Genomic DNA, 13,957 nt, shown 5'->3' with positions numbered 1-13,957 from the left:
TTAAGGGAAGCACTCAACGGCTTCTCATGGGCATGTCTGAATTGCCAGCATCCCTACCGTTGCGCTTTGGAGACATTATTAGGTAAAATAAGGGTGGAAGCACTGTGATACTGCGGCAGCGATTTGATCACGGAGACAGCTGCTAAGTGACTGGTGGTCAGGGTGCACAGACAGAGTGGAGATGCTGGGCCAAGGGATGGGTCACATCCCGGGCGGCATGGCAGGACCAACGTGATTTCAGCCCAGGACTCAGTACAGTTCGAGATTTCACCACACTATTCAGGACGATGTGCAACTTAAAACTTTGAAGTGTTTATTTTTGGAATTTTCCATGAAATAAAATTGACCCCAGGTAACTAAAATCGTGGAAAATGAAACCACAATAATGGGGGATTTTTGTACTATTTTGAAAGAAAACAGCTCTTTCCTTCTAATTTGAAATGCCCCTTTCTTTATACGCTAACTTTCTAACATTCCTGGGCTTGTTTCTCTCCTGTCTTTTTCAAGAAATCCTTTTATAATATTTTTCCAGAGAGGAAGGAAGAGGGAGAGGAAGGTAGAAACATAAATGATGAGAGAGAATCATTGATTGGCTGCCTCCTGCACACCCCCTCCTGGAGATCCAGCCCACCACATGGGCACATGCCTTAACCATAATCAAACCACGGACCCTTCAATCCGCAGGCCAACATGCTATCTACTGAGCCGAACCAGCTTGGGCATCCTTTTGTAATCTATTAGATATGTAAGTCTGATTAAAAATGCTTTCCCAGCCAAAACCGGTTTGGCTCAATGGATAGAGCATCGGCCTACAGACTGAAAGATCCCAGGTTCGATCCAGGTCAAGGGCATGTACCGTGGTTGTGGGCACATCCCCAGTGGAGGGGTGTGCAGGCAGAAGCTGATTGATAATTCTCTCTCATCGATGTTTCTAACTCTCTATCCTCTCTTCCTCTCTGTAAAAAAATCACTAAAATATATTTTAAAAAAAATGCTCTCCCACTGGTGTTCCCCACATTTAAAATGGGGATAATGTCTTAGTAGCAATTTCATCTCACAGAGTTGTGAGAAGTAACCCATGTGTCAGGGCTTGGCTTCATTGTGGTAAGCACTCAATACATGATATCACTATTTTTATTGTTGCTTTTTTTTTTTTTTAGGTCCAATGCCAGTGGCCCTTAATTACTGCATTAGGTAGTTCCTGTCATTTTTCTTTTCAAAAATTTCTTGGCCATTCTACTTTTATTTTTCAATTTGAATTGAATTTTTCATTCATCAAGCTCCAAGGAAAACAAAGGGAAAAAGAATAATTGATATTCTGATTAAAATTGTATTAAAGTTTATATATTAAAGGGGGAGGTCTGACATTTTACAAAATTGAATTTTCTTATCTACAAGCAGTGTAACTCTCTCTATTTAGATTTTGCTTTTTGTTCTTTAATCAAATTTTTATTACATTGAGGTGTAAGCATTGGTTCCTCGCCCCTTCCCCCCCCCCCCCCCCCCCCCCCGCCACCCCAACTCCAGCTTTCCCCTTGTTATGGTTGAGACTGAACCCCTTCCTTTAAAACAGTTGGAGGCAGGTTCGGAGTTTCATTAAATGCCTTGACATATATCACTTTTTAAGTCATCCAAACAACCCTGTGAGGTGAGATTGAGCATCTCAGTTGGGCAGGTGAAGAATTTTTAAAAATATATATATTTTATTGATTTTTTACAGAGAGGAAGGAAGAGAAACAGAGACTTAGAAATATCAATGAGAGAGAGTCATCGATCAGCTGCCTTTTGCACACCCCCTACTGGGGATATGCCCACAACCAAGGTACATGCCCTTGACCGGAATCGAACCCAGGACCCTTGAGTCCGCAGGCTGACGCTCTATCCACTGAGCCAAACCGGTTCAACAAGGTGAAGAATTTAAAAGGAAGGGAGAAAGGAAAGAAATAGTTTTAAATACCTATGTATCCAACATACTTTATCTTAAGAAGGTCTATTATCCCCATTTGAAAACGAGGAAAACTGACTCCTAGGGAAGTCAAAGTGACCCGGCCAAGCCACAGAATAAACAAGGAGATAGGGATCAAACCCAGGGCTTGGGATTCCAAATCAGATGTCCTAGTGGCCAGTGGCCAACTATGTCCCCCTGGTGCTGTCTCATCCTCTCTGCACTAGTCATTTGTCTTAATGAAGTTGACTGCAGGCCACTGGTCTATTTCCTGGGGCAGGCTGTCATTCCCCGGTCCAGCCTCTGGACCTGTCTGAATGGCCCAGCTCATGCGGCCCTTCCCAAGAGCCAATTGCAGTGGTTTGGCTGATTCTGTTGTTGTTGAATGTAGCCTGGCTGCCTGGTTACAGAGAGTCCTGGGGAGAAGGCCCAGGCAAGGGAGAAGATGATGGAGGCTAAAAATACTCTCATACACCTGAGCCTTGCTGTTTTGTTATCTGACTGCCAGGCTAGGTGCCAGGTTCATCAGTATATGACCCAGAAGAGCTATGCAGGGGGTGCGAATCACAGAGTGACCAGAAGGAGGAGCTTGACTGGAACTGCCCTCCAGTGGGCATCCTCCGCCAGATAAGAGCTGCTCTCCCGGCAGCAGCAGCAGCCTTTGCTCTCAGTAGGGTTGTCAGGTGCTGTTTCTCCTGGATGTGTGTATTGATCTTCCTTTAGTAGAAAGTTTATCATTGTCTCTTTGTCCTTTTCACAGAAAGAGGACCTCAAATACTTGCTTTTCTTGGTTTTTCCACTACAGATAGTTGGGCGAGGAGGCAGAATTTCAATTGTGTGCGTTTATTTGTGCATTTATATTCTTTCTTATATCTTTATGGAATGGATCCTGTTGCAAAGTCTGGATTCTAGGAGAGATCCCTCTAGGCCAGCTGCCCTGTGCAGATCTAGGTCTGAACGGAGTCATATATATATATGGCTTATCTCTTAAAAGGAAAAGATGGTCTGTGACACCTAGGAGGGACTCATGTTGTCCTTTGGAAGAATTTTAGAGCTGACACTTTAAACCCATTTACTTGCTTTTCTAGATTTCTTGGGTAGTGATAATTTGGGATAGAGGCAGGTCTGAGTGACTGTGAAGACACTGGAAGCAGGATTTATTACTTTGAAACTCAGCAAGCATTTCTAGAGACCTACCCTGCCAAGGTGGTTGAGTTTCACCACTTTAGGATGGCAGCCCCTGGAGTTGGGCAATGCAGTGGCCTGATGTGACCCTCATTAGATGCCATTGGAATATGGGGTGCTGGATGATAAGGCATAAAGTAGATCAAATCTCCTTGGAGTGGATTATGATCTAGTTAAAGACACAGTTCTCAATTGTAAAGGTTTGATGGGGTCATTACATAGGACCATCTTTCCCTGCCTGTGAACAGAACTGACTGAGAGAGATGTAGAAATTGGGCAAATGGAGGATAAAGCATCATCTTTATGACTAGTAAAACTGACCCTGGAAAATGTAGTTTATATCTGTGGGTGAGAGAGTTTTGTGAAAATAAAGGGAACCTCAACTAAAATAGAGTTGGGAGGGCCCGTAGGGGGGAGCTGTCACAGCCTACCAATCATCAATTACCCCAAACCAGAAGAGACCCATACTTTGCATCTTTAACAAGAAGATGTTTCTATGATACTTAACTATCCTGGCCTGGCAACAGCTCAGCCCTTTCAATAACTCTGCCAGTGAAAACTACTGCGCTTGGAACTCCCAGCTTCCTCCAATGTTTGTAGAAGCCCTTCCCAATGCACCCCTGCCCCCCATCTCTTTCTTCTCAAAAAAAAAAAAAAAAAAAAAAAAAAAAAAAAAAAAAGAGAAAGATTGTGCCATAGCTTCTATACCTGGAATTGTAATTCTTTGCTATTCCTAAATAAACCCACTTATGCAGATAAAATTACTATTTTTTTTTTTTTAGGTCAGCAGTTTCTTGAATCTTGGGATTAGACTTACCTACCTATCCCAGGTAGCATGGGAGAACTTCAGTTCTCCTCCTAGCAGCCATCTGCTCTGTCCTTTGACACCGCCGCCGCCCAACATTTATAAAATAGAGGAGCAGAGTAGAATGCAAATCAATCTCTAAGAAAGTAGATGGGAGAAGTAGTCAAGCTGCGCATGTCCAATTCTTGTCTCCCAAATTAGCAGTCCAGGAAAAAGGCCTGGAGTGTTACATTGAAAGATGTCCCCGTACAGAGAAACCTCAGATCAGAGAAAAGAAGGTTCCTCCCTCAACACTTTCAAATGATCTGCTGGAGATGGACTCGAAGGCAATACAGACCAACGATGCGAATTTTTGGCACACAATATATATATTTAGATACTGAAAAAGGGCTGATCAGAATAGCATGTGTTTAATAGGGGAACACTTCTGGAAGCAAGCGGTGGGTACAGTTTAGTGAAGAGAAGGACTCCATTTTAAACAGTCTGAACTGTTGAAATGGGGAGAATTCATGATGAGCTGGAACTGTAATAAAATGAAGAGGCCCCTCAACATGACTGACATAGTGGCTCTCCTGATCTGGAAGATGTAGGTTGTCATCAGTCCCAGTAGTCATGAATGGAATATAAAGATTAGATGGTATAGCCCCAACGGGAATGTTCATAGGCTGAGCACAGAGGAGGCTGACCCATGGTGGAAGCTGTGAAGGGGAGGGTGATGGGGATTCCAGCAAGACAGGACTGCTGGTGTTAGACATCCATCATGGCTGTCCTCTCATCTGATTTATAGCTTCGATAATTAGAAGTGCTTTCTGGTTTACCCCCTTAAACGAAAATCACACCAGATTTTCTTTAGAGCAAAAAGAAAATGGTTTTTTGATTTGTTTGCTTTTTGTCTTACCAGCTAGGATACACCCGAGAACTGTGGGTACGTAGGCTCAGTTGGTGTGATGTTTTCTTTTTAGTTTTCTGTTGCTTAATTGAAAATGATTTTAAACCCCACAGCTTCTTAGGAGGGGACTGGGAGAAGCAGTGTAACACAAACGCTCCAAAAACAGTGGGTAATTCAGAGGCCGCATTTTCTCATTTTGGAAAGCTATTTGTGATCTTTGTATAGTGGATTCTTCTTTCAAAAGACATTTTTCTTAGTGACATTATAATCCGGTTGTCTTCTAAGAGCGCCCAGAAACTGGCAGTTGAAAATTATGGAAAGGGAAAATGGACAGAGAATGAAAATTAACTCTAGATGAACCCATAGATAATTAAGATTTAAGGTGGACATTTCTCTTTTAGTCTATTTGCTGCCTGTTTTACATGGGTTAGTCATATTTATATATGTATAAGTGGTGTGGCTGGATATGTAAACTAGTTATTAAGTTAGAATGGCTAATCCTAATGTGAATCAAAGATGTCTGTCAATCTGTGTTGTATGATATGGAAACTGATGTGATTGTGGGCAGAGAGACTCAGGGGACTTCTTGGGGATCTATTTCCATCTCCAAGATTCATTGAGTTATTTGCTTTCTATCTCCTAAAATAAAGTAAAATAAACACTGAGCCCAGTGCCGGGAGCTTCTCTAATACTTAACATAGAGAATTATCAGTTGTATTTTAACTTGAAAATGGTTATAAAATAGTAAAATACTAGCTCAGTGATGCAAAACTCAACAGATGGTAGGTTCTTATATGCCGGATGCTGTTTTAGGGACTGGGAGACAAGCACTAGATAGGGAGGGAGGGATTTGTCATTGCTCTGTGTCTCATTTAATTGTGTATCACAGAATTGATCGGTGAGACTTGCTGATGTCCTCTGGAGATAGAAAAACACTTGTTTTCCCTCATTATGTTTTGGAAGCTGGAGACTGACTTTGTGAGGAGCTCTGCCCAGAGAACTTCTGTGGATTAGGACAGTGCTTTGGAAAAGCTCATTTCTAGCTCAGGAAGCGAGGACTAAAAGTTGAACTGCTTTTATTGAGCTTCCTGAGGTCCTAATGTAATCACAACCCCAACCCGCCTGGAAAACTCCCTTCCTCGGGGAGCATTTGCTGGAGAACCGTTGTGGTGATTCTTCCCCTTCTTCATGTGTTGTCACTTGCTATTGTATTTGGACCTTTATTTTGGAGAGAGAGACTTAGAAATATAGTTTCTGGTCCTTGGTTGATTGAGCGTATGAGCCACATTGGATGGATTTCCACACTGGATTTTGACCCTGAGGCCCGTTAGGAAATTTGGGTTTGCATGGTTTGCTGGCCATGTTGGCAGTGCCCATGCTGGCCCCTGATCTTTACTCCATCACATGGTCTAAAGTAAGTCTTTGTGTCTCTGGACCTTAGCTATTACCATACATGTGGAGGGATTTTTCTAATAGTTTTACAAGAGTTAAAATTATTTTTACATTGTTTTACAGGAGAAAAACCCCACTAAGTAGTCACTGTGAAGGTTTTTATCCCAGCAAGAAGAGAAATTAATTGTATAATAACCCCAGTACCTGAAGGAGTGAATTTTTTTTAAAGAATTAATATTTGTAGCTATTTATTCTCAAGTCTTTGCTTCCATAGCCCTTTAAATGAGAATTCAAATGACTGACCAGCCTTTTGCTCTTTCTTTCAGGGACACCTGTGTGGTTCTTTGTGAAAATTGCTCCAATTCGAAACGAACAGGACAAAGTGGTTTTATTTCTTTGCACTTTCAGTGACATAACAGCTTTCAAGCAGCCCATTGAGGATGATTCATGTAAAGGTTTGTAATTCTGATTTGTATATTTGTGGCTTTTTTTTTTTTTTTTTTTTTTGCCTGCATTGTGAGCCGCATTACAGAGAACTGGAGGTTGCCAAGGAAATCTCTGCACAAAGATCAAGATTTAAACGTTGATATTAAAGCGTTTTATTGCCTGGAATGTGTTGAGGGAGGAGAAGAGGAGAAGAAAAGCTTTGTTTTGGAAAGCATGTGAATCAGTCTTACACCTGTTCAGATCAATCCTTTCCAATGACGTTTAGAAGAAGGTAGTTGGGTACCTCTGGCATCATGGGAATCCTCTTGGGATTTCACATGACAGATGTCAGTCACCTAAATGAGGTAGTCCTTGGCCACATTCATCTTTATATACACACACATCTTTAAATTTGAGTACTAGGGTATCAAGATTGCTAATGTAGATTTTAGCCCATTTCTATCCGTGTGGTTGAGTAAGTCTGCAGCAAGTTCATTTGTTTGAAACATGGTATTAATGAGCACGGGTGACCTTTCTGTGTGTGTCATTCAATCAGCTGTGACCACAGACATTATCACACACTTCAGCCATAGCACGTGCATGTTTCGTTGGGATAATATTGGAAAGGAGACAGCTCAGATTCCTAGAACGACTGTCCTCCTGAAGAGGCCCGCTCACCAGGATGTACAGAAGGTGGCACGTTGTTCCCAGAGGTTTGGGAGTTGAGGGTGTCATGGCATTCTTTCCCATCCCTCTTTGTCTACGCATGGTAGCTGGGAGGCTAGGCGCTCATTCAGACTGCAGTGCTCCCTGGCTCCGTGCCTGTGGTTGACTTCCCAGCTCTGCCAGAGAGTGCTGCGCCCGTGGTTTCCCGAGACACAGCAGAGAGAGGAGAGTGGAACCCAGGGGAGGCAAACTGGGGCTATTATTCTCGATGTGACCAAATTACGATTGTTAAATGGGAATTACAGGAGGGACTAAAGAGCATTAATTATGTGGATGCTCTCAGGGGCTGTGTACTGTGAGGATATTTAAAATCCTAGCACATGTGGGCGCTCACACGCACAGAGCTCAGAGCACAGTGCTGTGTATACCAGTGCACTCTTTTTCTTCTTTCTTTCTTTCTTTCTTTCTTTCTTTCTTTCTTTCTTTCTTTCTTTCTTTCTTTATTTCTTTTTTTACTGATAGTGTAGTAAATCAGTTTCAGCTTGCCTTTTGGTTTAAGACTACTGGTGAGGTCTCCTACCAGTGTCTCGGCCTCCTGCAGGCTTCCTTTCTCCTGCAGATGTGGGATTCCCGGCTTTCTAACTTCTGACCGGAAGATTTCTCAGTTCAAGAGCTAGCTAGTACTTGGTGATAGGCTCACTCATGATTGAGTGTCATCTTGCTACCACCTAGAAAGGCCATTTGCTTTAACTGAATAAACTCACAAATAATATTTTTTAAATATATATTTTTTATTTTTTACAGAGAGGAAGGGAGAGGGATAGAGAATTAGAAACAGTGATGGGAGAGAAACATCGATTAGCTGCCTCCTGCACACCTCCTACGGGGGATGTGCCTGCAACCACGGTACATGCCCTTGACCGGGATCAAACCTGGGACCTTTCAGTCCACAGGCTGATGCTCTATCCACTGAGCCAAACCGGTTAGGGCCTCACAAATAATATTTTAAAGGGAATCAGATATTGTGACACTTATGTTTTGCAAATTTCCTCTTTACAACTTAAACTGTGTGATGAGATCGAGCCAGAATGTTTTCATCACCATTGAAACATTTTTAGGTGACGTGTAGGTGCTATTTAGTGGAGAAGGCATACTCAATAGAGAACATGCCTCACATGTCACCTGCTGCCTGTATTTGATTCTCAGGAAACCTGAGAGAAGAGATAAGTCACATTTTGTGTGATAAGTGAGACTCACTTATATGAGTGATGTGCTGAGACTCACTTAGGTTTATTTTTCAGAAATAAAATGTTCCACTTCATTTAGCCTGCTTCAATGATGTATTTCCTTCACACACACACACACACACACACACACACACACACGCACGCACTGCTAGTGGATCATGCCTAACATCTCCATATAAGCCTGTCCATTTCAGAAGCCATGGCAGACACGCTTAGACCCTCCCACTTGTCATGTCACTGTGCCCCTGGCCCATGTCGATTTGGTGGTCTGCTCAGGACAAGGTCAGATTTTATACTAGTCTGTTTATGGAGCGTGATCGTTCTGTAGGCCCTGTTCCTAAGCCTATAAACTGCGGTTCTGGCCTCAAGGATCAAGTTGAGGTGGAGAATGAGCTGCCCTGTGGCTGGGTCGCTCTCTGACTTGACATTTCTCCTTGCATGTGCTCTCTCATTGTGAGATCCCACAGACCCAGCGGCGGCGTCTCGGTCCCACACTCCCATCAGCATTCAGGGTGTTAAGAGTGTTGCTGACTTAGGCTTGTTTACAGTGCACTTTTGAGAGGGAAAGGAAGGATGGATAATCCAAAGCCCCAGGAAAATCCCCCGATCCTTGCTCTGGGACCTAATGGCATGAGATGCTTTCCCATCAGCAGATCAGTCTTTTTTAAAAGTCACTTGTGCTGATTGTCTCTAAAATGACTTTATTTTCTCTGATCATGCAGTGCCTAACTTTGGGCTTGGGAATGGGGCAAGTGCATCCTAATAATGGATTCAAGAAGCCAGTTGGTGTCTAATATTTTCCCACAAACATCCTACAAAGGAGGAAACACATGGGAATAGTCTGTTTAACAACTGACACTAAGTCAATGGCCTTTCTCCAGAGCTCTGAGCACAGGTGATGGGCCTGGGAAAGCTCTCTGAGCCCCCTCCTTCGTTTAAAGTTCATGATCCTTCAGATGAATTATCCAGGCCCCTGGCTTCCTCTTCTTCTCTTTTCTGTCCATCTTTTGGCTTATTCCTTTGCTCTCTGACAAAAAGTACTCACAGATGGTATGGAGCAGGAGTGAAGGCCAAGCTAGGTTTGCTGCTTGGGAACAGCTTTGGGGTGTGTGTGTGTGTGTGTGTGTGTGTGTGTGTGTGTGTAGGCTTTATGAGAAAGTGGAAATTCCTGGCTGAAATAAGAATCTGTGATGCTCCAGGGGGTTTATTATTTCTTATCTCTTGCTTTTCTGTCATTATGGGTAATTGGGAATAGACTACAGTGCGTTTTTCTCTGTCCCATTCTCCCTGCTGAGCCAGGAGCCTTGGGCAAGTGTGCAGGGAAGAGCCGGAGTGGAAGGCTCAGGCTCTTCTCTCTGCATCGCTCACCAAAGAATGAGTCACCCCCTCTTGTTTCTTCCTCAGAACCCCACCAAGTAATCTCACATGAAAAGGAGCAAATCCATTTTCAAAGATGCATGTATTGACGTCTGAATTTATGTAGTTAAACTTGATCCAAATACAGACGACAAAAGGATGGAAAATTCCAGAGGAGATGTTTGAAGGCCAGAGATTTAGAATATTTGGAGATGAGAGCTCTGGCAAGTGGCTGTAACTGCTGAGCTGTTTTAATGCGTCTTCACGTGGGAGATTTGTGAGGCAATCTTGGGAAAGAAACAGAGTAATGGATACAAGCCATGGGCCCCATCTCCCCCCTGGTGTTACCATTTTATCTTCTTCCCTTCGGATGATGGAGAGGTGATGATTCCGTGATTGCTACTTGAAGACACCATTGTAGATTAAAAAAATATATTTTATTGATTTTTTTACAGAGAGGAATAAAGAGTTAGAAACATTGATGAGAGAGAAACATTGATCAGCTGCCTCCTGCACACCCCTTCTGGGGATGTGCCTGCAACCGAGGAACATGCCCTTGACTGGAATTGAACCCAGGAACCTTCATTCTGCAGGCTGACGCTCTATCCACTGAGCCAAACTGGTTTCAGCTCATTATAGATTTTTGATTATAAATAGGGAAAAGATGGGGGAGGAAGACTTGAGGACATTTAGGCAGTGTCCACATCGGCCATCCATCCTGGCCTCCTGTGTCCATTGTTCCCTTCTGGATGTTGGGTTATAGCACCAGCTCCTCTCAGAGAATCTGTGACTCTACAGATTAGGGTGGCCTCCCCACGGGGGTTGAGGTTACATTACTGGGGTCCCCTGCACCGTCTACTCAAAGTGACGAGACACGAGTCCCCAGGGAGGGGCCTGTGGATGTCTTTCCTGGTATCCCTGGGCCTACTCTCAGAGGAGCTGGAGTCCCATTCCTTCTGGTCTGGGGAGGATTCAGGACCATTCTTCTGCTTAGCTGCATTGTCCTCTGGATTTGGAGTCTGTGTTGGGAAGGTGCTCCAGGCACTGAATACTGCCAAACTTCAAAGGACAAAAAACAAAATTGCCTTGTCCTGATTTTAGCTGTCATGTAAAAATAGTTGCATACTCTGTTTATTTTCTGGGGATCCTCAACTCCAAGCTTGGCCTTGAGAACCCCAAAAGGCTTTCAGGGGTTTTGTGAGGCAGTTGCCTTGGTCAACCTTAATGCAAATGGGTTGTTGGATTTTGGAAGGGATAGTTGTCTTTGGGGATCTTTAAAAAAAAATATATATATATATATATTTTATTGATTTTTCACAGAGAGGAAGGGAGAGGGATAGATAGCTAGAAACATCAATGGGAGAGAATCATCGACCAGCTGCCTCCTGCACACCCCCCACCAGGGATGTGCCCTCAACCAATGTATATGCCCCTGACCGGAATCAAACCTGGGACCCTTCAGTCCGCAGACTGTCGCTCTATCCACTGAGCCAAACCAGTTTCGGCTGTCTTTGGGGACTATAAAAAGATCACTCATATGTCTTAAATTCTCAGTAAAGATGACCCATACATCCTAGATTGTGGGTATCAAGTGGGCTGGATTAGAAAAAGATCAGTATTTTCCTTTTCCTGGATTGACTGACTAGTCCAGATGGCCAAGGAGGCCTCCGACAACCTCAGCTATAGCCTGTTGATCAGAGCCCACTTGTTTTACCAGACAAATGCACCATGACTGTGGGGAGGTGGAGTATTTTAACTTTCACTTTACAGATAAGATAACTAAACCCGGGTAGCTTGTTGGGGATTACAAAGCTGGGGGCAGAGATGGGATTTGTATCCAGATTCTTTCTGGGACTTTGGATCCTGAATTCAGTCTGAGTCTCTCTGAGTTTCTTGTTTTAAGGGGACCTGTCACCAACTGTCCTTCCCCCAACCCCAGAGCAGACGAAAGTCTGCCAGTGCTTTCCCCCCACTTACTCACGGATTGAATTCACTTTTTATTCTCTTGGCTTTGGAGAATGTAATGTATGGAATGGCTGAAACCTGGGGTGAGCTGGGTTTCTGATAGATCAGAGGCGGGGGTTGAGCTCAGTCACAAGGTCAGAGAAGCACCATGATTGCCTCCAGTGTCTGGCCGGAAAGCCGTGGGCCAGATTGGAGAGATCAGGGTTCTAGACTCTTCCTAGTTGTCTAGGCACTCTGAGCCTCAGTTTCCCTTTTGTGAACAGGTGCTAAAACCTGCTCTACCTACATCACAACGTTATAATGGGGATACAGCGAGAGCACAGGGGAAAGCTGCACAGATTGGAGCATCTCTATGTGCTTTTCTGAGCAGCACGGCTTCCTTGTGATGACAGGGAGGGAGCTCGGGAAGACCTGGGTGTCTGCTTCTGACGGTGTCACTTGTGGTGGGAATGTCCGTGTACCTTCAGGACATGGCTGAACTTTTCTCTTTTCTCTTCTGCACGCTTTAGGCTGGGGGAAGTTTGCTCGGCTGACCAGAGCGCTGACGAGCAGCAGAGGTGTCCTGCAGCAGCTGGCTCCCAGCGTGCAGAAAGGCGAGAACGTGCTCAAGCACTCCCGCCTGGCTGAGGTAAGGGCGAGCGTCAGCTCATCTTACACTTCACCTGTGTGAGGCCCAGGGGCTGAGGAAATGGTGCACAGCAAGTGTGCTGGCTTCGAGGGGACCTTCAGGATCCCCAGACTCTCCACCTGGCTGGGCTGCATACCACGATGTCTGACTTGGGGTAAGGGGCCAAACTCCCATCTGTAAAAGGGACTGCAGACAGCTAAGTTCCAAGTTGCTTGAGCTTACACGTGTCAGTTCACTTTCTTGAAGAAGTAGGGAAGAAGCTAGAAGGGCTATATATACACGAAAGGGGGCTGTACCTGTAGACTATATATATATATATACATATATATATATATATATGTATATATATATATATATAATTTGAACAATATATACAATCAAAGGAAAAGAAGATACAGGAAGCAAAAAGAAAATAAAACCATGTAAACCATGTATGGTCCCACAAGCCAGGGTGGTACTCCCTTTTGCTGGGACAAGTCCTTGGGTGATAGTCACACTTTTTGGTATTCTGTAATTTAAATACTCAAAATATATAAACTTAACTATAATGAATACATTTTATGTTGGATGATGAGAGGATAAGAGAGGGAAAAAAATAAAAGTATTTGCTTAGCATATACACTGAGTGGCCAGATTATTATGATCTCTGAATGCATAATAATCTGGCCACTCAGTGTGTGTGTGTGTGTGTGTGTGTGTGTGTGTGTGGCCCTGTGCATGAATTCATGCACAAGTGGGGTCCAGCCAGCCTGGCCAGGGGGAGGTGACATGGGCGGTTGGCCAGCCTGCCTGCTGGTCAAACTCCTGGTCAAGGGGACAATTTGCATATTAGCCTTTTATTATATAGGATATACACTGAGTGGCCAGATTATTATGCATTCAGAGATCATAATAATCTGGCCACTCAGTGTATACACAGGTATATGTTTTATATAAACATTCATAACAAAATAAAAAAATATAACTCAACCTGCTCTATAGTTTTCTCCATTTAATCCCCACTAATGTACTATACAGTTTACTTATTGATTGTGTTTATTTATTGTCCACTAATATGTTCTAGGCACTTAAAACAGTGCCTGACACATAGTACATGCTCATCGATAGTAAGTGTTTTTTAACTGATCAAATGGATGAAAAAAAGGAAAGGATGTTAGTGTTTTTGTCTACCTGTCTAGCATAAGAAATTGCTCATTACTTGGCAATGTGACACAAACATCTGGGTCACATCCCAGGGGCAGTAAATTTTAGTTAACTTGGCTAGAGGCTTGCCAATTTCATGGATCTTTCCAAAGAACCAGCTTTTGATTTTGTTGATTTTCTCTAATGGTTTCTTGTTTTGACTTTTATTGATTTCTGCTCTAATTTTTATTATTTCTTTTCTTCTGAATACTTTGGATTTAATTGGCTGTGGTTTTTTTTTTCTTTTCCTTTTTTTTTCTAGTTTTCTAAG

The 13,957-nt window shown here is 43.3% G+C and overlaps 1 protein-coding gene across 2 annotated transcripts in view; it reads left to right on the top strand.

Moving 5' to 3' along the window:
• KCNH1 (potassium voltage-gated channel subfamily H member 1) overlaps positions 1-13,957 on the top strand; it is a 253,120-nt gene that overhangs the window by 26,916 nt on the left and 212,247 nt on the right. For both annotated transcript variants that reach the window (XM_036442598.2, XM_036442599.2), the window contains exons 4-5: positions 6,543-6,671; positions 12,386-12,504. In XM_036442598.2, the coding sequence (XP_036298491.1) occupies positions 6,543-6,671; positions 12,386-12,504 (248 nt within the window). The remainder of the gene's footprint in view (positions 1-6,542; positions 6,672-12,385; positions 12,505-13,957) is intronic.

This window comes from Pipistrellus kuhlii, unplaced genomic scaffold (genome assembly GCF_014108245.1).
Source record: "Pipistrellus kuhlii isolate mPipKuh1 unplaced genomic scaffold, mPipKuh1.p scaffold_m20_p_18, whole genome shotgun sequence".
Classification (NCBI taxonomy): Eukaryota; Metazoa; Chordata; class Mammalia; order Chiroptera; family Vespertilionidae; genus Pipistrellus; species Pipistrellus kuhlii.
Note: the sequence above shows the minus strand (reverse complement) of the source record. Positions and strands in the feature narration are given on the sequence as shown.